Source organism: Acanthisitta chloris, unplaced genomic scaffold (assembly GCF_000695815.1).
Source record: "Acanthisitta chloris isolate BGI_N310 unplaced genomic scaffold, ASM69581v1 scaffold24247, whole genome shotgun sequence".
In the NCBI taxonomy this organism is placed as follows: domain Eukaryota; kingdom Metazoa; phylum Chordata; class Aves; order Passeriformes; family Acanthisittidae; genus Acanthisitta; species Acanthisitta chloris.
Window position 1 is genome coordinate 5,474 of NW_008683482.1, and position 22,320 is coordinate 27,793.

The 22,320-nt window shown below is 43.2% G+C and overlaps 1 protein-coding gene across 1 annotated transcript in view; it reads right to left on the bottom strand.

Moving 5' to 3' along the window:
• Positions 1-22,320, bottom strand: part of ARIH2 (ariadne RBR E3 ubiquitin protein ligase 2) — a 27,772-nt gene that overhangs the window by 2,310 nt on the left and 3,142 nt on the right. Inside the window, exons 2-12 of the mRNA XM_009078966.1 lie at positions 12,336-12,403; positions 10,644-10,707; positions 8,021-8,168; positions 7,381-7,502; positions 6,377-6,486; positions 5,245-5,362; positions 3,693-3,743; positions 3,572-3,593; positions 1,959-2,110; positions 766-909; positions 347-415 (exon numbers count right to left, since the gene is read on the bottom strand). Coding sequence (XP_009077214.1) covers positions 347-415; positions 766-909; positions 1,959-2,110; positions 3,572-3,593; positions 3,693-3,743; positions 5,245-5,362; positions 6,377-6,486; positions 7,381-7,502; positions 8,021-8,168; positions 10,644-10,707; positions 12,336-12,403 — 1,068 coding nt within the window. The remainder of the gene's footprint in view (positions 1-346; positions 416-765; positions 910-1,958; positions 2,111-3,571; positions 3,594-3,692; positions 3,744-5,244; positions 5,363-6,376; positions 6,487-7,380; positions 7,503-8,020; positions 8,169-10,643; positions 10,708-12,335; positions 12,404-22,320) is intronic.

Below are 22,320 nucleotides of genomic sequence, written 5' to 3' on the forward strand. Positions count from 1 at the left end.
AAATCTCTCCTCCAGCAGCTCTTCACAAGAAATATGGCCCACAGCACTGTGATAAATCTTACCAAGGAACAAATGCACACTTCCAGCCTCAAAACATTCTGGATAAATTGCTTGTTAGTGAAAGTGCAGTGAAGAGCCCTGGGAAAATAATTTAATGTATATCAGAGGACAGAGCTGCTGATCAACTCAAAGTGAAGAGAGAAGGTGCAAAACTCCCTATTTGTCCTGTCCTTACCTCAAACTCAGGACTAATTTTTCAGACACTGCCAAGATCTGGAATTCAGCCCAGCATGCTGCCAGCTACACCCCGAAAACTTATCAGCAAAAACAGAGCAAAACATCTTACCAGCTTCTTTCTGGGACCAGACTCCATGTAGTAGGCATATGGATATGTGTACTGCAGGGTGTAACGACACTGCCCGGGAGTGAGCGGGAGAGAGAGAAAAAGAGGACAGAAGTCTCAGACTCGAAAGTCAGCACGGTCACATGTGTGTATAACTACAAGCTAAGAGAAGCTATCTCCTGACAAGGATGACTGGACACTTCATGGTAGAATTTCCTACAGCTTCCTTGAAAGAACTTGTGCAGTTCTGTATAACTTCAGAGGTCACTTCCAGATGACTTTTGGCTAGTTCATGTCTTGACAGACCAGAGGTACTGTCCCACACACCCGCAACCCTTACATTTTCTTTGTTATTTGATGTTATGACTTCAGTATTCTGGCATGATTCTCTTCTCCATGCCAAACAAGACACAATTACCCACCTTTGCAAGTAGTTTTGCAGCATTTTGTAGGTATTGCCAGTCTATCCATGTTCCTAAGTTGTTCATAACTCTTTCTTGTATTTTCTCCTGGATTCGTTGGTACGTCTGTGCCTCCAGCTGTAGGCTTTTATTGTGATTCTCCCACTGCAAGGGGTGGGGAGACAGGGAAAGAAAAAAAGGCATGAGACCAGAGTACTGCTGCTGTAAAAGCACAAGCTCTAGCAAGCAGAAATTGGAGTGGGGCAGGAGTCCAGCAAGGCAAGACATGCTGTGGGAAAGAACAGCAAGGCAGCACCTCCAGGAGCAAGTGGTGGAGGCTGTGTACAACAGACTGACAGCAGCAAAGAGCAGGGAGCAATCCCAGCTCCTCTGAGTGGGAATGCCCTCTGGGCACACAGCGACCTTGTGTCTAACAAGATGGAAAGTCATGATGATTCCCCTGCTTAAAGGATTTCTATAGGAAGGTCAAGAGTTTAAATTAACATTTAACAGGGGCTCAGTGAACTCCAACATCCATGTGCACATTGTAAACATGGCTATTTCCCAAAGCCTGTTGGTCTGGAGAGCCAGGAATGAACACATTTATTTTACCACAGGACTTGGCTCATGCTGTGAAGAATAAACTCATTTCAACAGGGAAACTGAAATGCAGCAGCATTTAACCTCTACCACATTCTCTTCTAGAGATGCTGCTGTAGAGTTGCACTGTATGGCCAGGTGCATGGAGCCTGCTATGTGGACAGAGATGCTCTGACTGCAAAATGATTACATAAAATTTTAGTAACAATTTGCTCCAGCCAATGGGGCTTTGAATATGGCAGAGCTTATTTAGCCTTTGTCTCCATAAAGACATACTGCAAGGAACTGATCCTGGAAGGAAATGATTGGAGCAATATCTATCTACTGCAGCAGCACTCAGCCTGCAGATAAAGGGTAGAGTGGGAAACAGGTGATACTGATTTTCTCTAGCACAATGGAATATAGGAGTGAATATGATTTGCTTTGGGTACAAAATTACTGGTTTGGATGGGACTTGCAGGGCAGGATTTTAAGTGAAAAACAACAGGGCCTGAAAATTCTGCACAGATTCTTTTTGGGCAGTTTCTTGCACGGAGATTGCTGGCAATGACCTTTGCACCAGGCAGGGAGCATTAAAAGGCTACAGCAGCTCTGGCCAAGGAGATGTCTCCTACCCTCTCAAAATAGAACAAGTACTTCTTAAGGGCCTCCCTGGCCTGTGCTTGCTGACTCTGGTTTACAATATCAGGATTCTCTTTGTACCGACTGCATTCGTAGTACTCGCTGCCGTGAGTCTTCCAGTCTCCCAGACACATCCAGCAGAAGTCTGCAGAAAACAGCAAAAACCCACTGTGATGCACAGAAGAAAAACTCTGAGAACAAAAAGCTCATGAGACACAGCCCATCTGTTTTCAGATATTTCTGCTAAGCCAAGAAACATACACATTTTGTACCATCTTGCATAAGAGAACTCAATAGTGAGCCAAAAATACCAGCCTGTCTTGAAGATTTCCATTGTACAGCTTCCCATGCAAGTGTGGAAAGTAAATCCTGAAGTTCTACATCCTGCTCACCAACACCACTGTGTAGAACTGCACTTGTGCACCTGTGCAGAACTACACAGGCTGCCACTCTAGACTAAAGAAGAATCTGCAGTCTTTTTTGTGAGTTGCATCCTCCCCACCACGGGCACAATGCCCCATGAAAACTCCTGGCTGAATAAAGCATGAACAATCAGATCCAGAAATCAGCTAACTCATGCAAACATAGTTCTCTCCAGGAGGGAACTATCCAGGTAACAACAGATGTCAGTGGTTTATGACACATAAAGTTAGGAGCTGCTGAACTGGGGAGAAAATGGAGGAAAGAGCAACAGCAAAACCCACGTGACAATTTTCTGATTTCAGAGCAAGGTTGTGAGTGTTCTACTGAGAAGGAAAAAAGATGGAGATTAGGTTTCTTACAACAGGAATCACTTCTGTGTTACTCATGATAAAGAGACAGAAATCTGTATTTTCAGAGTTCACCAGCCTTCTCGAGTGCTAATCACCATGGTACCTTGGCACTTGCCTGCTCACCCTTGTCAGAGAGCTCCATCAAAGCACGTCCAGTGCTGCTGAGAACCCCAAAGCAAAGGAAATGAGAGAGGACAGTAATCTTTAATCATCTTCCCAATAAGGTTCTGATATTATAAGTTTGTAATGGCACACTTAACTCAGCTGAATACAACAATCTTGCTCCAAGGCAACAGAAAGAAAAGTGCAAGAACAGGGCCAAAGATACTCAGGCTGCTAATTGCACAGGAGTGGACTGAGAAGTCCAACAGCTACTGTTACATACAACAGTTCACAGCTCCTGCAGTTTCATCTGGGTTGAAGGTCACTATTTCCATCACTAAGCAGGACGACTTAAACTGATCTGAGTGTCTCAGTTCTGACAGTATTTTCAGTGGATGACAAATACAATTACATGGAAAGCATTTAATTCTCTCCTCTGAGATGGATTCCACTGTTAATATTCCGGGCACTTCTCTATACAATGGACATGTCAGGGGGCAGGAGCCAAACCAGCACTGAATCAGAACCCACACAGATGACAGCCAGTGGGGGGAAAAAAGCTATCACACATAGGTATGTAATTAATATCCTGTTCACTTTTTACTAGGGGGAAAATATTTCAGTCAATGTTAACAATTTGTCTTCACATCACAAAAAAAAAAAAAAAAAAGAGAAGAGACCATCACTCCTGAGAAACACTGCAGAGAAAACTGGTTCCAAATCCAACTTACCATGTTTGCATTTGGAGCATTGCTGGAAGAGAAGAAACAAGAGCACTGGTTAGTGGAAAGCAGGGGAAAAAGAATTCTGCTTGGAACAAGGGAGGTTTGACGTGTTGAGGGAATTGCTCACCATGTGATTGCAGCCTCCATTCTTTTCAATACAGATATTGCACTTGGGACACTGGGGGAACAGAAGCAATTGTTAGATCCAACTCTAGCAGCTTTCTGGAGAATGACAGCACTTGTATGATTATTCCTCTCTGCTTTTTTTAAAAATATGCATACACATATATGAGAACATGAACATTTATACCCAGCCTCCCACCAGTTCCTGACAGCTCCATTTAAAAGAAGGCAGAAAGGCAAAGCCAAGGAAGTTACACTGTAGCACTTGACTGTTCGCTCAAGAAAACAAATTTGCTGTTGCTACTCCTTGTAAAACTGAAAGTCTAGCTGAGTTACCACTTAGCAGTTACTCAGGCACAGGGACATAAGTAGTTCAGGTGTGACAGTAGCTTCCACATAGACTACAGATAATCATCACTATATCCTGCCCTCAGCAGCCACTAACAGATGACAACTCAGCTAGCTGCAGAGACTCTGGCTGACCACAGTGAGAGCTGCACACATTCTCATTCCACAGATGCCCTGAAGTGTTCAGTTACACTTTTTGGGTTGCACAGGTACAAAGCAGAAAGTGAGTTTTTCTGCTTTTTATAAACTTTCATGTCAGGCAAAACATGTGCCAGGACAATGCTCAATATAACAGAATCCTATTTCTACAAACCAGCATAGCAGAAACAATGCCATCCCATGCTGACACCTTCTGCAGAGACGGAAGGGAACTTGAAATATCTGGTCTACCTTTTGTAACACAACTGAAGCTTGTGGCTAATTGGCACTGTCACAATTGTCACTGGCCATGGTAGATTAATGCCAGCTAAGAACTGTTACAAAGTCAGGCCATGAAATGACCAGAAGACATGAAAAGTTCCAATCTCAGACAGCTAATCTAGAGGATAAAGGCATCTATAACTTTTAAAGACAATTCTATAGGTAGGCTAGAGTGTATAATATGTAATACTATTTCTTTGTCTTGGGTCTAAATCTATTAGAAGTACCCCCCATGTCTAATTTACAGGCTTCATCTACCCCATTTTGTTGTCTTTGCAAAATCAAGACTCCTCAAAATCAAATCTCCCACACTTTCCAGGTCTCCACACAGTTGTTCACGTTTAAACACCACCAGTGCCTTATTTGGTTCTGATTTTGTGCTTACTATAGCCTCTCCTTCCATTTTAAATACATCTCCACTGATCATTTCAAAGTAGCCACAATTCTGCTGCCTGTGGGAGAGCAGCACACCTGGCTGCGAAACACATTCACACCAGGCCTGGAATAAGGAGGACCACCAGGTCCTTACCACAGGAGGGCAGCTGGGCTTCCCACACAAAGTGTTCCCAAGGCATTCAGTTGTGTTATATCACAGGCATAGGGAGGGACATAATTAGTTCACATATGACAGTAGCTTCTGACAGAAGCTTCTTGACAGTCCCTAGGGAGCTGTGAGAATTTTCAGTCTGTGAAAATGCAGAACACAATGCTACATGTGCACAGAATTGTATCCTGCTTCCCAGACAGGGCTAGAGGATGAGAAATAACACGCAGGTGCTTGTCCTTACATCTTTAGTGTGAGCACTGATGTAGTTGGCTGTTTCAGAGTCATCTGCACACTTGGTGAGCCATTTCCGAATGGTAGCGCAGTCCGTGGGCGCGTGGTACATCTGCCGACACTTAAAGCTTAATGGGGGAGAAAAAAAAAAAAGGCATATTGATTTCCAAGGAAGTGACTCAAGGATTGAGGTTTTCCTGACAACCAAAATCTGGGAGGCCCAGCAAGGGTAAGGGATGCAAATGCTCTTGTATTCCTAGAGTGCAAAGACCAAGGCTGAACTCCCAATTCCCCCATCCTCTCGCGCAGAAGTTGGAGTCAGGGTGAAAGCAAACCAAGGCCTTCTCTGACAAATATGTGTCTGAGGGTTGACATGTCCCTCCCTAAAGTCCACCTATATCTCCTCTAACATTAGAGCAGAGACCTGGCTGTGACTTTACAAGTAGCCTGGCTCCAGCAGTAGATATCAGGCACCTGCATTAGCATGACCTGACACCCCAGGTAAGGACCATTTGCATGGATACCAGTAAACTGGGTCTCTAGACCAGTGGCATTGTGCTCCACAGACATTCTCAACAGCAGTGATTCTGGAGACCCAGGAGCAGAAGACACTTCAGCAGCCCTGAAAACTATCTTTTTTTCCTCTGGTCCCATATCCATATGAAGTCAGATGAGGAACATTAGCATTTCTGTTCAGCAGAAATGTATTCTCACACAAGTCTCAAAGCACACCAGCACTCTGGGAGTCAAATACTTGTAATAAACTTAAAAACTCAATACCAGCAGATAGTGGTGAGGCCTCCATGTTCATTACCAGAATCTCTACCAGTCACTACTGGAAAATTTGTAACTTAGCCAAAATATGAGAATGGTGGATTTGTAACTCCTCCATCACTCAAGACATGCATTCCCTGGTTGTCAGAACACCTAACTTCCAAGGAGTTTAGGGAGCGAGGGGACAGCTGACCACCTGCAGAAGTCAGACCCCAAGTGTCTAATTACTCAAGCTAACTCAAGTTACAAACAGCTCTAGCAAAGCATTTAAGATGCTTCTACACACTGAAACTGTTGGCAAGCAAAAGGAGTAGCTCTGAGGACAGCACACACTCTCCCCGTGACCCATAACCTTCTCTGTTTCTTACCAGAAAACCTCATTGCAACGATTGCACTGCACCCGCCGGGCTTTGGGCTCCTGTACCTGTATAACCATAGGGCAATCTGCACCAGGACACAGCTGCAGCTGATAATGGCTCTGTGGACATACCAAGGGGGTAAGATCAGCAGTGGGTGCAGAAGAGCATTATCCATTCTACTTTAACCACTCCTATCCTCAAAAGCACAGGAGTTCTTTCTTGTTGAAAAAGACTGACAATTGTCACCAGGTCTTGGCTAACAGAGCAGATAAACCTCTTCCACATTAGGAATGGGAAGATTAGTTACAGCTTCTCTAGAACAGGGAATTCAAATGGAGAGTTACAGACTAAGTCAGCACAGCAACACAAGACCCCACAAAGACACTGAACAAACAATTTTACTCCATTTGAGGTCTTTTCCCATCCTTCTTTATGTCCCAGAGGGTATACAGCTGTTCTCTTGTGGTGACTGTTTCTTCCCAAAGGATTTCTTACTAAAGAGTCAGCATCACTGTTTCATACTGCTCCACTGCTTCTTGAGTGTTCCCAGTCTGTTCCCAGTTAAGGCTAAATGTTGCTCATTTAACCATGACAGCTGCTGCTTTAATTTTAAAAAAAATCTCACACAAAATGTAATTGAGCAAACCAATTCAGTTGGGCTACACCAAGATGAGGGACCTATTTTTCAGAACCTAAAATATTTATCTAAGAACAAGAAGGACTTGAAAAATCAGACTGAAGTTTTGAAATTCTCAGCTGCAACACTCCAAGAATTCTGAAGCACCAGCCAAGTTGTTGCTGGGTGACCTTACAGCAGAATTTACTTTGGCAACCTGTTAGAGCATTTTGTCAGTGAGGCTGTCCTACAGGAGAAGTCATATCATGGCTATTGAGGGCAATTTTGCTGCAGTTACTGCACTTCTAATCAAAGATGCAAGACACTTCAAACAAAATTTCTGCAAGTCATTGGTGACCTGGCCCATGGTATTTTAAAACTGGAAAAAAACAGCTACCTCCACATAGTCCCTGAAGAGGTAGCGCCTGTATTTGTCTTTCAGCTCTTCACTAGGCAGCAATGGGAACACAAAGTCTTCTGGTGTCCGGAGTAGGCAGTCCTGAGCCATGCAGGAGACCCCTGAGAAGAGAAAGCAACATTTTAGCACAGTGCAGCTTATACTAAGGAGTGAATGCACAGAGAGTATTCAACACAGTTTCCTAGGTACCATCTGTTGTTGTGGCACGAGGGACACAACTGTGAAACAAATCAGGGCTGCTGAAAAGCTGAAGCCCAACTGTCTTCACTGAAAGATAAAATGGTGCATGTGCACCCAGGACCAGCAAGTGCCTCAATCAGTATTCACAAGGTCAGATACTTAAATTAGAAAATTGCATGTTACTGCCATGCCAGCATGAAAGACAGGCTAGGAAAAGCCCAAAGCAACTCTGGCAACTACTGGCTTCTACTCAACACAAAGGGAACAGATGTTTGCATCTACAAGCACTCCAGGGGCATTGCAACAGTACATCATAACAGATGCAAACTCAAGGTGCAGCAGATTTGCAGTTTCTAACTTGTTACAGTCATGCTCTTGACTCATCAGAACATCCATTGTGGCAAACACAGACCCAGCACCATATCCACCTTGAACTCACCGACTCCAACACCATCCTTGACGAGCACTGTACAGTGCTGCTCCCAGCAGCTGCGACAGAACTGGTGCTGACAAGCCAGGGAGAGCAAGTTCTCCTTCCGGACAAACTGCATGCACACCGCGCAGTGGTGGGAGGAATGTACCATTGCCTGGGAGAGAGACAAATCAGCATTACAGTGAAAGCATCTCAGCTCTCCCAGAGTATTTTCACCTCATCCACAGCCATCTGCATCACCTTCACTGTGACAATGGTCTCAGGGGGAGCTCCAGGCTGGTACAGGCTAATAAGGTGTGCTGAGGTGCTGCACAGCCCCAACACTCAGTCGTTCTGAAGAACCTCTTTAATTTCACAGAGCACAACAGGCTGACAGCCACTGAGCAGTTTCTGCCTCTCATCTAGTGGTACCCAGAACTCACCTTTACTTTTCTAGTTCTTTCCCTCACCTTGTTTGAAAAACAAGGAAATACATCATTGTGTTACTGCTTCCCTGAATTTACTGATATTCTTTGTTAGCTGGGCCAGACTATCACTATTCCAGAGGCTCTGGAGAGCAGCCATAGCTGGAAGCAGGCTTAGCAATGCCCATTTATTGGACAATAATTTTGGGTAACAGGAGAGGCAATTGAAGGTGCAGTGTGTGTAGAGTGTTTATACAGAGAGGGAAGGGAATTCACAGACTATCACCTCACATCTCTTATCTTCTGCTTATGCTACATTTGGCAAAGCAAGAATCATCCCTTCAACTGAAAAGGATTAAGAAGGTTTGTTTCAAATCAGGTATAACTCTGCTATTGCTTCACCAAACCACTGAGAAGCAGTCTGGGTCTCCCCCTGTGTAGTGCAAAGCTAATCCCCAGACAACAGATCCAGCCTTCAACACATCTCTGCTCACCCTTGGGACCCGCAGAACTAGGTCTAGCACAGCATCATCAAAAACAAACATGTTAACAGGAGTTTATGCTCCAATTTCTCCTTTACACAGAGAAGTCATGAATCACTGTTCATCTACTGAAGCCTTTGCCCCTTGTTTTGAAGCTGGTGTGAGACTGCTGCTGGTTTCCATGCTGAGCTCTGCATGCTAGCGACACAGAGAAGCAGCAGCACTATAAGCTGCCACATCACTGACACAACTTGATTTACGGCATGGCCACATGAAAAAGGAAATAATGTGACTTTGTTCTAAGCAGTCTCACTTAGGGACCAGAACATGAGTTCTGAGTCTGCAGCTGCACTGATTGCCTACATCAGCTGCTCAACCTGAACAGCACATGCGCTGCTCAAACCCTCGTGGGCTGCATCTCTGAGCTCACTTCTGACTGCAGCTTCTCCCTAGGGGTCAGCTCCTCTGCAGATACTCACTATGAGCATCTGTCCCCAGAAATATCATCATTCTGCATCAGAAGCCGAAGCACAGAGCAGCTTGCCCTGGCACACACAGACTGTAATGAATTGCCTACCAAACCAAGTTTGTCAAGACTCAAATTAACCTTTTAACCGTAATATCCTTCTTCCCACAATGAAACCACCATTGCAGGGGGGAGTACTTGTGACAGCTGTTACAAGATTCACACACCTGGCAGTGTTCAAGGCCAGGCTGGATGAGGCCTTGAGCAACTTGGTCTAGCAGGGAGGTGTCTCTGCCCATGGCAAGGGGCTGGGACTAGATGATCTATAAGGTCCATTCCAACCCCTAAAATTCTATGATTCAGACAAATCTTAAAGTACATGGATTAATTGACAGGTATGTCAAACAACAAGGATTTTTTTTCTGGAGTCTAGGCAGATAACTTACTTTGAGTCCATGAAGCTTACATTCCTTGTCAGCTACTTTAGCATTTTCACTATCTGCTAGTTACACAAGACAGCTCAGTAGCCAAATGAGGCTATTAAAGTCTCCTCTCCCCCAGCCCAAAGAGTGTTTCCCAGATGTAATATTTTATCACTCAAAATCTGTCACATGGCAATGTGTTCCTGGGATAACTGTGGATTGTACCAAGACACCCACTGTGAATGAAATCTGTAAACATGCAACAGCAACTTTCTATTTAAAGGGGACCTGAAGACCTATGTAGCCCTGGCTGCAAAACACAAGTTGTTAGTTCAAATATCAGTGCTGACTGGCTCAGCAGCAATACCACTCACTGGGAGATTTGGCTTAAGCATCCCTGAGCTGAGCAGAACAAACAGTCATCTCAGGTTAAAAAAAAATTTAAAGAAAATAAATTTAAAAAAATCTCTGTTCCAGCCCCAGACAAGCTCTGTTCACTCTGTGCAGCCAGAGCTTCCCTTGAGTGTCTTTTACAGAGAACAGAATTGGAAGAGGTAGCCAAGCCCATGCACTCTGTGTACCATTGCTCATGCCAAAAAAATTATCTTAATTTTCTTGAAGAAAGTCATTCTTGAACAGTACCTGCAAGCCAATAGCAAAGCTGCTATTTAAATATTAGCCACCTCTTGAATGCATTCTCATTTAAAAAGTAAACCCAGAACTGATTTAGAGTGTTGGACTTGAGTTTGCAAAGGGTTAACATGGGACAGACTATGCCGTTAGTAATGCAATCCTCCATGAGGTGGGTCAGAGGTGTCTGCCAAGGGAACAGACTGGGATAGTTAGCATACTTACATGTTTGGATGAGGTGGGCTGAACTCGTGCTTCTACTAGCAATTGGGCAGCATTAGACTTGTGCCTGAAAAGGCAATTGAAGAATGATCAAATCAATTTCTGAATACATTCTGCATTGTTAAATTGATCCTTCTTGCCTGAATAAATAATTGGCTCTGTGCAAATGGTAGGGTAGGTTGCAACACAGAAAGTGGAAATGTGTCCTGTGTGAAGAAGCTCCTTCATACAGTGAGCTGAGCTCTCATCAACAAACCTTTCTATGAGAATTTCTTCAGAAACAGGAATAATAGTTCCCCTGGTAATGGATTAACATTTCCCTCATACTTCTTGATGAATATTTTTCTACATCTCCCTCCCCCTGAAAAACTATTTTTGAAGCTAAGATTTTCTACCAGCACTCCTAGAGCCACTGTCCACAGTAACACACTCCAGTGAGGCTCCCGTTTGTCTCCTGCTCCTTTGTAAATTCAAGCTATCCTGGTTAAACCTAACTAGATAACAGACTGGAGTTAAGGTGAAGTGTTTACCCTGTGACAGATAACTGCCCCTTAGGCATACGAAGCTATCAGCAGCCTTAGAATTAAACACATTTTGCTGTTTGTGATTTCTCTTGCAGAGGAATGTTTGTATCTCAATGAATTCAGAAATAGCAGCATCACTGTTGTGACAGTGCTCCAAGTCCTCTCTCTCCCCTAGCGCTTCCTAGTTGTACTAGTGACTTTCATTTGAAAATGTCACTTTGTACCAAGCAGAGAGAACAACTTTGCCAAGTTGTAGCTTTAGAATTAACCCCTTCCCCTAGCTACGTCCTGTTTAAATCTCATTAGTTAACCCGCAGGATCACCCTGAGCGGCTATCCAGGAATCTCACTCTTAAGCTTTCACAGGATACATGGTAACCAACGAGGCAGTTACCAAAGATGTTGCAACAACATCCATACACAAGATGCATTTTCCATATGTTCTGTGAATGAAGTTGCTGGCTACAGGGCCAAAAATGGCATGGCAGAATGAGTCAGGCTGGTGTGCTCTCTATTTTCAGACAATGTTCAGTCCTGAGCCAGTATTTTCTGGAGGGGCTGCCAGGCAGCAGCGCCTCCCAATACACTTCCTGTGTATGTTCAGGCAGAGTCCAAACTCTCCTTTCGAAATCAGTTGGAGGACTTTGTTAAAGTGACACTGACCAAGCATCAAGGGGGCTATACTTCTCAGTTTTCTCACACCATCTTCTCATGCTCTCCAAAAGCTAGTCAGCTTGGGAAAAAACATCTCTTATGTCAGCAGGAGCAAAATCTTCAATTGAATGTACTACTGAAGACTACATCAGCATAGATTCAGTGGCCCTTTATGACTTATGGCTCCTATGTTCAAAACAGAACATACGTTATCTTTATATTTGTTAAAACAAATAAATATAGATACAGCACTCTCAGTCTGTCATCTCAACATTTTAATGCATCTACAGGGTTCCTAGCGTAACAATAATTCACCACCACTACCCTCTCCCTGTACATGAATTTCTTACAGGCAATGCAGCTTCAACAAAACAGTGGTTTTCCTCTGCTCCCTGGCATGGACTGTGTGTCCTGTTTCAGGTCCAAAGACACTTGTCAAAAAGACACCTATGGAGCATTTCTGCAAAGGCAGTGGGAACAGCACTGACCACAGAAGAGATAAAACTATTTACACTTACCTTTCCAAAATCTCTGAGATTTGCCAGTGGAAACTAACTAATACTAGCTTTGCAACAGCATGTGATACCTAGGTGGAAAATAAAAGGAAAAAAGGTCAAGTTTGGCATATTTTGAAGCCACACTTTTGCTTAGGACTGACTATGATTTTCATGTAAGACCAAGTTGTACAAACTCTGTACAATATCCCAGTGACACTCCGTTCACATTAAATTGCTAAACACAATGCTCACAGGTGGTGCATCCGCAATATGAAGGTTGGAATGAAGCACAGATGTACCCAAACTAACTCATATAGTTAGTTACAATAGTGCAGAGAGGAAGGAATCGAGAATTCACTGGAATAGCTTAACTACTCATGAAGATTCACATCCAAACCAGTCCTGACTGTGGTTGCCATTTGGGGAGCCCAGATCAGACTGGGATCAGAGTCCTCATTAAATGTGCAAAATAGGAATCCCAGGGCAGACAGATACCACTTACTGAGCTAGAGAAGCAGTAACAGGCTGCAAACACAGGTATGTTGTAACAGCAAAGGGTATTGGGAAAACACATTTTCCCAACCCTTCACTGTAGAGAAGAAAGCTACACACTAGACTGGAATAGGAAGATAGAAAGCTACTGTGACAGGGGCTGTTTCCATGCAGAGCTGCTTGCATTACGTGGACTCTTGGCAAGCACTAGCGCAATCCGTACTAGCCCGAGCACCCTCTAGAATACTGCAACATGACATTTAAAGTCATGCTACAAGGGTACAAGCAAACAAGTTCTCCTTTGCTTCTATGTATTAGTTCATTTCAGAAGAAAACAGACTTGTCTGCTAGCACAAAAAGGCTTGTACCCACAAGACCAGACACCTGCTGAGCTGCTGGGCCTTCAACCTGCTTCTCGACCCCTTCATGGCTTTGTCAGGTCCTGGAGTTCAAACGAAGCAGGTGGCAGGTGTCCTGCAAACCACGCACCTCTGCCAGGGGAATTCAGAAGGCTCATAACCCCTGCCTCCTCACTCTGCTTTGTGCTAGGAAGCAGCTGGGCAAGTTCAGTATCTGTACACTCTGCATTCAAACACCCTCTGACATTAAAGTGCCTCCTGCACTCCAAGACAAACTATCACCAAGGCACCTCTCTACTATGCACACAGATAACACAACTCCTCTGTTCTAGCTGCAGGAAGAGTTGTTTTGGATTTTTTCTTCCCCTAGAGAAGCTGTCAGTCCCAATCATCAGCTGAAATGCCATAAGCTATCTTGAATCCTGCTACAGGTGAATCACAGGTGAATGTACGTGTAACAGACACACAGCAACACCAACACAATCCTAGAAGGAAAACCAAGCAATGGTCACTCATTTGAGAAAACAGTCAGGCTCTGCACACCTAGGGGCAGCACATTTATTACTCTTCTAAGTCTTCCCTGCTGAAGAGGTGTAGTTTCACAACACAACTGACCTATTGCTGCCACATGATACTGCCCTGGTCCTGCACTGGCATTTGTCAGTGCTGGACAGTTGGTTCAGTGAGCTAAACCAGTGCAGCACCAACACATGATGCAGATGAGGTGTTTAATTTACTCTTACACATCTCTACGTTCTGACGTGCCCACTTTGCTGGCCACTAAGGAGTCCCAGTAACAAAAGAGTAATTTTCAATGTACACATTTTTCTAAAAGAGCTGAAGCATTAGCTCATGCTCTGCAAGATCTGGCATGTCACCTTCTTCAACTTCACCAGCGATGTGATGTGACCCTCTGAAAACAAAGGCTCCCAGGCAGAGCTGTCCTCCCTCCCTGCAGGGAAGGCTGTGATTAGATGGAGTGTGGCACACAGAGCTGCTGCTGCTGCCAACACACACAGTCTGCACGGATGAAGTGCCACTGCCAGCCTGGGATGGTTGTTATCCTAAGCCCCCAGCCTGGCAGACCCAGACAGACACCTCAGACTTGTTTGTACAAGGAAAACATCTGCATTTGAGTCTGTAAAACAAACAGGCATCAGGAATGTGGTCTCTACAAGACTGGCTTCCTACAAATGCAAACCACATGCTAATGAATCATTCTCCAACAGCAATGAAACTATTTCTCAGTAGCAGTAAGGAAGAACTACCATTCTGACAAAAGAAAACAAACTGCTGGACTTAAATGGGAAGCTGATCTGTAACATATGAAAATGAGTGTTTTTCAGTCAGATTTTCACAGCCTGAGGTATAGCATCTGTTGCAACATCATGATTCCATGAAGTTACTTGTTCCCTAAGGAGGAACCAAATACATTCAAAAATGAAGATACATAGAAACACAAATACCAGCACACACACTTCTGAAATCTAACAAACTATCCTAACACAATCAAATGCTTTTGAGCCAAATTACTTGTCAGGTAAAATGTGAAATTAATGCTCCAGAAAGATGCTAGAATAACATATCTAGAAGAATAACTAAACTTTAGCTCCAATTGTAAGCACTGACTGGACCAGCTGAAGTGCTAATTTTATGCATCAAAAAACACACAAGAATATAACATTTTCAATTCATAAAGCCTGGTTCCTGACATGAGACCACTTTCATAAAAGCCCTGAAGCAGAGAAATTTTTGATACTACCTGACTGGAGTATATGTGATCTTGCAGGGAAGTCCAAGAGTCAGACAGTTGCAGCAACATATCCACAGTCTCCTTGGCATGGAAGTACTAGTTCTTACACAATAAAGATAGATAACATTCAAACTGTAAGAGGGATGGGAGAGGAGCAGACAAATGAGGTGACACTGGGGCTGTGCCCACTGAGTGGAGTCTCACCACGTTACATTCTATGTCCTGCTCACCAACTGCAAGGCTGGGAACTCAGAAGACAAACGTGAATACCATCGGGGCCAACAACACTGAAGAGATTCAAGAAAATAACCATGACAAGAAAAACAAGTGTTTAACAAAAGCCTGCTTCTATTGATTAGCAGTGCTCCCCAGCCCCTTCAGTGACTGTACATTCACAATGACTGAATGATTGTACCAAGTCAGCCAGTTCTTCCACAATAACACCCCAGAGTAGCTGAAGTATTCCTTTGTAAGCAGGAGCCAAAACATGCTGAGCACAGAAAAATACCACTGCAATCAGAAGTTTGGTCCATATGTACATAATTCATTACCTTACAGTAAGAAGCAGCAACACACAGAAGCTGATAGTGCTGCCACACTGTCCAATAAGGCATTTCTTGGACACTCAGAAGTTTCACACAATGAAAGATCTCAAACTTATAAAACATTTCAGAAAGAGCTCTGAGTCAGTCCCCTATCAGGTGCCACAGGAACCTCAGTCTATCCAGGAACAACAATGCTTTGCCTCAGACACAAAACAAGTTAAAAAATTATGCCTCTGGTAAATTGTCAACTTTGTTTAAACTTTCCTATTCTCAATTCAGAATGCTAAGAATCAAAAAAGGTAGTGAGATAGCCCACTTGGTGTCTTGTTGGCAGCAAGTCCTTTCAGTAAAACACTTCTACAGACCCCAGTGGAGAAGGGAATGAATATTCTATATGTTGCACTTCTATTTCAGTTTTTGCCTGCAATTGATCGATTGTGTCAATGCTTCTACCTAGCCTGGCCTCTTCAGAACTCCTCTGACTGCAATTAGATTTATTAAAGTTCAGAAGCTGAAAGCAGTAGTCATGCTAATTTTTTCCCCTCATTCTCATTTCCCCATCACTAGCTTAAAACTTTGAGATCAAAGATCAGCTCAGTCCAAGTATGAACCTGGAAAATCTCTGACTGAAGACCAAGCTTCTTTCTTCATGATGTGGCAGCAAAGCTGAACAGAGAGAATCTCATCCAATCTGCAATTCTCAGCTTCATTTTAAAACAGGAATTTGGTCACCTCGGAAGCCTCTTCTAAACCAGCTTAACTCTGACTCGCCAGCGACAGAGAGCTGCTGATTGCCAGAAATGGGCATCAAACACTCTGTTTATCAGCACACTGGGAAAGGGGAGCAGTGCCTATGCACACAGCAAGGGTGCCAAGAGGAAGCTGCTCTGCATAAGAGAAAGACTCTACAGGAGTTGTAAAAAAAACTCTGAAAATTTTACATAGTGCTGGACAAAGTTAGATTCTGAAAGCAGAACAAAGTAGTAATGTCTTGCGTTAAACACACATCTATTCACTGCCTGGAAGAGCACACAGTAATTTTTTTTCATTACTATTTCTAATCTCCATTTATCTCCTGGTTCTTTACACTTCAAGATAAGCAAAATTCTCACGCTTCTGAAATGTGAGAGGGAGTCTGGCACTCTTTAGGACAAGACAATATCAAAAGAATTTGCAAAGAATCTCTGCAGGTACCTTGCTGTGTTTAGAGAGCTCTAAAACAACTATGTCCCAACTTGCTTCCCTAGATAAGCCAAGCTGTTTGAAGAGCTGAACTTTCATCTCTCTACAGCAGAAAATCTTTCCAACCATGCCACTCTGACAGTTGCTAATTCAGACAGAAATGTTTCCTAAAAGCTAAAAAACCGCCACCTTTTGTAGAGCTTATATTCTACAGAAATTGCTCATGCATATTTATGTCCCATGCATATCTCATGAGTTCATTTCACTTTTCTCACAGGGATGGCCTATTTTTTGGAGGTGTGTTTCAATCCTCACTTTTGCAGAGATGTGGTCTCAGGAATTTAAAACAACGATCACCACATGATTCTCAAAGAGACTCAATTCAGAATGAGTTGAGAGGATAGGATCTGGCTGGAGCTGACATCCCATGGCTTTGCACCAAGCTGCCAATCCCTGTTAGATCAGAGCTGCACTGCAATGTCTGGCTGAGAGGAACATGAACCTGGCAAAAAAAATAAAATAAATGTGGCTTCCATTTCTTGTCTTTTCCCTAATCAAAGGTTTTTATACAAATAGATTTAAGCAAATAGGATTAGTCTTGAGAAGCATTTCTTTTAATCCATGAGTAGTTTTTGTTAGTTCTACAATGAAGGGATGAACTTCAAAAGATATTCGTTTGTGCATTGCACCAAAACCTCTAAAAACACATGAAAATTCTTTACAACAGTAAAGAGACACAGAGCAAAAACCTCTGAAATTGTTTCTGTTGGTGAGCAAGTATGGCAAAACAGAGACTGAGTTGAGCTGATGGTAGAGTAATACCTTAGACACAAACCATAATTTGTATTGAATAATTTTGCTGAAGAAAAAATCCCTTCAGACATGCTTTACTTAAGGATCCTGAGGTCAGGAAAGGCACCCACAAATGGAAAAAATTCCATTTTACTCTCGTTTCTCTTGTGGAAAGTAGATCTGACTCCCTTCATGCCCCATTGGAAAAACTGCAACTGTCCTGTTTTTACTGGAGGATTTCTCAGAAAACTGCAGAAGTATCAAGAATTAAGAAGAAATACAAGGGCAACCAAAAGCTTTTTTTGGACCACGTTTGCTCCTTTGCTTTAGTCTCCCTCTCTTTTAAGCAGACTTCCAATATGCAATCCTGGTAGAAGACTCAAGAGGCTGCAGGGGCTTGAGATGTGATTCACATTACCTGCCACAAACACCTTAAGTGTTCAACATCTTACAGCAAAGTCCTCCATATCTGTTAGAGGTTTTTGAGCATAAGAATGTTGTTTTCAAAACTGAACTAAAATTAGTTTATCAGGAAAAACTGACAAAGTTACAACAAAATTGTGCACCTTGCTTTTTTTTCCCCCTTTTTTAAAGGAATTTAAAAAATTTTTAAAAATACATGAGAAAAAGCCCTGCACCTGTAGGTTTCACACACAGGATTGATTACAATTTGTCTGATATTTCAGGCCCTCTCCTGATTACACACTGCAGTCTGCACCAGGGTAAGAAATGCGATTTGGAGGCTGTAGCTGCACCCTCAATAGCATGGAAGTCTTGACAAACAGCTTCATCCCAGGGTTTTAATCTGTACCCTGTCACTCACCTTCTAGCATGCAGAGGCCTGGTGTCAGCCTGCAAGATTTTAGAAGCATATTTAGGAGGCAGAGTGCAGTTTTGGAATGATTAATACTGCTGGTGTTACACACATAGTTGTGAAGCTGTCAGTGCATAACCTAGTTGGTCACATACCGAAGAAAGGGGATCTGAGGTTAAATTCTAGCTCCTTCTCCACACTTACACACTGCTTTAATCCATCCACTCTCCTACACAGGACAGCAACAATTTCAGCTGCAGCTGCCAACAAACAGGATCAGTAGGACTCAGCTAGGAAATCTCAACATACGTATTTCTCAAGCTGTTAGGCTATTCTTCCTGAGGAAATTCAGAAATAAATATTAACAAAAAAAAAAAAAAGAAACACTTAAGCAAGCTGGTATGCCAGAAGGCATTATTACAAAATAGCTACGAGATTCCTTCTTTCAAAGATTTAGAGTGAAAGAAATGCAGCACGAAAGCTGTAAGCCAGCACAGGGGTATAAGATTGACATGAGACTTCCCAGCTGTCCTCACTGCAGTTGTTCTTTCCAACATAACACAGTGTCTGAGAGCATCAGCTCCCAGCACATGCTGCCTAACCCCCAGAAACACACCCCACTGCACAGCCCCTGCCTAGGTGATTTCCCAGCAAAGCACAGGAGAAATGGACAATTCCTTCTGGCTGACAGAAAGGATGATGTGGAGGATGCACAGGGAGGAAGCCAAGGTCAGGTAATAACCTGAAAGCACACAATCATGACCAGTGGCTCAGAACACTAGGCAGTCAACTCAAACTGGGAAGCACTGGTGTTTGCCCACAGCCACAGTGGAGCAGGGCTTGGGTAACTCTGCAGTGAGTAATCCCTGTTCAGTCCCAAATAACACAGTCCTTCACCTAGCAACCCCAACCTCTGAGGGCATTTTTCTTCTGTTGTTAAAAGAGGAAGAGAAGGAACACCTGCTCTGTAAAACAGTGTTTCACAGCACCCATCACAGCTTGTTTCTGCTGTCACATCCTTAACAGGCACAGCACAAATTTGGCAATGCACTTCAGCTGCTTCATGCTGCTCCTGCGATCATGTTGTCCAGCTGTAAGCTTGCAACATGAAACAGTTACTGAAAGATTGTTTTGGCATTTTTAATGACTTGTGTCTTGCCTCTACCTCCCACCAAGATCATACTCATCAACAGCTGCGAACAGACTCTTTCTCTCCCTGCAGAGTCATACAGGCTCTAAGATACATTTAAGGTGTGAATCACAAAGAAATGTGTGGGTTATAATCACCCTCCACATGTGTGCCTCATCTTTCCAACCAAGCCGAGAATTTCAGCAGTCCTGGGCAACAAGTAACAAAATTGCTTTCTCTCCTCAAATGACTCCATGAAGTTGTCACAAGGTTGCAAGGTCTGGGCTCTCCAGCCAACTCTCTCATCTTGCTGACCAAATGTCTACAAAAACTTACCACACTTTTAAAAAACCAAAAAGACCTTTATGAGCCAAAATAAAATGCACTGAAGGCAGTTACAGAGACACTCATGTCCTCTTGATACTACCGAGGCACTGGCAAGCAACAACACAGCTTTTGCATAGCAGAATTTCCAGGATCTTTCTGTTTCAGAACAAAAAGTGGGTAGAGGACAAAGGTATGTCTCAAACAAAGCTCTCAAGGGCCACAGCCTCAGGCTGGATGTCCCACATGATATTTGGCTTGATATTAAAACATAAAACACAGTATAGATATAAACCTGCATGTTCTGACTAATCAAGGGTTTAAGGGTACTTCGAAAAAGTGTGTTATCAATGCCAAACAGCACCACAGGGGTTCTGGGGAGCAGTCAAATTTGCCTATCAGGTTCTAGCATGTATAATAAATAGTATTTAAATACTGCTTACTGATACAGGCTAATATTTACCAATGTTGGTTCTTAGGGGCTTTAACTTTCAACATAAACTGCTGGAACCCTGTTGTTGTGTACTTGCATTTTAATATGTCAAGGGGCTTTAATACTTCTCCTGCACCTGAGGTACATGGGTACAGTTAGGCTTCATGACTGCCACTTGACATCACATGAAGTTTCCTGAAGTCATTCTGGCATGCCAAAGGATGACTAGGCAACAGTGCAGGTTTGTTCAGATAAGCAGCACCCAGAGCACACTCTGGGTCATGGTTTGCACGGTGATACAGAGGCACACACACACCAGGGCCCTGACATCTGCCTCTTTACAGACGGTTTGTGATCGCATCAAACAGGAGCTCGGCGAGCGCTGGCTCCTTCGGGCAGAGCTGCTCACTCAGGCTGCCAGTCCCCACGCACATGACTCTGGATCTGCTAAAGATGGTATTTGAAAAGGAGCCCTGCCAGCATTCACCAAGCAGCTCTACAAACTGACTGCTCTGTGTCAGCGCAATTTGAGTGTGTGGAGCAGTCTCAGAGGGCTGTGCCTTTGTGAGCAAACACTGATGTGGCTGCAGCAAAAGACGCGACATCAGTACAGTGAGACAGAATGTATGAGAAACTGGTTTATCTCTGAGAGACCAGCAGTGATAACATGGATTAATAGAGTCAGGATTATGTCATGATATTAAATACTTTTTGCATCAACCAAGATTTATTCTTCAAGAGACAGGGCTAAAAAAAACCCCTATATCACAAGCTGTTATTTCAAGAAGCAAAGGAAGTAAGCTTTTTGCTCTCTGGTAAATATTAGCAGATTACTCACATTAGTGAAGTGAAAATTACAAATTCTTCAATCCCACAATTCCTTTGGGTTTAGTGGTAAGACTACATCAGAATCAACTGCCTGGAAAACACAACCATCTTCCCTTGCTAACTGATACGTGCAGAAATGTCATAGCTTCCTCAGGACAGACAATCAGCTTCTGAAAAGACCTCCAAAGACCATTTTTTTTCATATATTTTCATTGTAGTTGCTTTATCTGGTGGCTTATATCACCAGTTAAATAAAAAAAAAGGTAAACACTAGGAAGATCCACCTCACCACTGACACAGAGATACTGCCAGTTATTTGAAACATCACAGATATTCCAGACTTGTATGGAGACCCTCAGCAGAGCCAGGAAGTGCCATTCACAAATAAAAACAATATGACATCATCACACACTTAATTGCTTGCCAGTGACAGGGTCAACTTTGTTTGTACAACTGCTGAGTATCACACTGTTTGCATGTACTGATATGCCACTCCAGGCCCCACAATCACTCAATGACAACTGACAGAGTTATCTTGAAAACAAACTTGTTACTATGCAATTTGAATTTGCTATTTCTGAGAGATAATGTATTTTATAATTACAGCTGCTTTTTAAAAAGAACTGTTGTCAATTCCTTTGCTGGTCTGCAGGCAATCCAGGCCACCCTGCTTTAAAGAGCATTGTCCTTCACAACTGTTGAGTGTGGTCAAGTGACCTTCTGGGGAATTAAAAGTGATCTGCTTCAATTCACAGGCTCTTTGGTCAGACAACCAGTTTTGGGTATTAGCTTGACATCTTCTGGCATGTTTCAACAGAGATAGTCTCTCCTAATTTTAGTCAGGGCATTAGCTGAACCCTCCACAGACCTTCAGATTAACAGCACTAAGCAAGGAGCAAAGATTTCCTCTTCCTTTCCTTGAAAAGCAATGAACTCACAGTTCTTACTAAAACTAAAATAAGGAGAAACTTTCAGGGTCACACTTAAGTTCCTCTAGCTTCTGTATGGTTCTGGAATAGCCACAGCTGTAGCTGCAGGCCTGCCACACAGCACAGCCGTTTAGTCTGTTGCTACCTTCTTTGCACTAATTTTTCTATTCAGAATTCTCCACCTGACAAAAAGCAAGTCAGGAGAATTCAAGGTAAAAGCTTCCTATGGCAGTAAGAGATACAGGGACATACATCTACCTACATGCAGGGTCTCATGCTTTTATCAGACTTCAGATATTTACTGGATTTTGTCTCTAATTGGGGTGGATAAAGCACAAGCATTTTGTTGGAGAGACTCTCTCTTTCAATGCTGCATGCAAACTTTTAAACAGTCACACCTGACTGAAGTTAACCAGCCAATGCAAG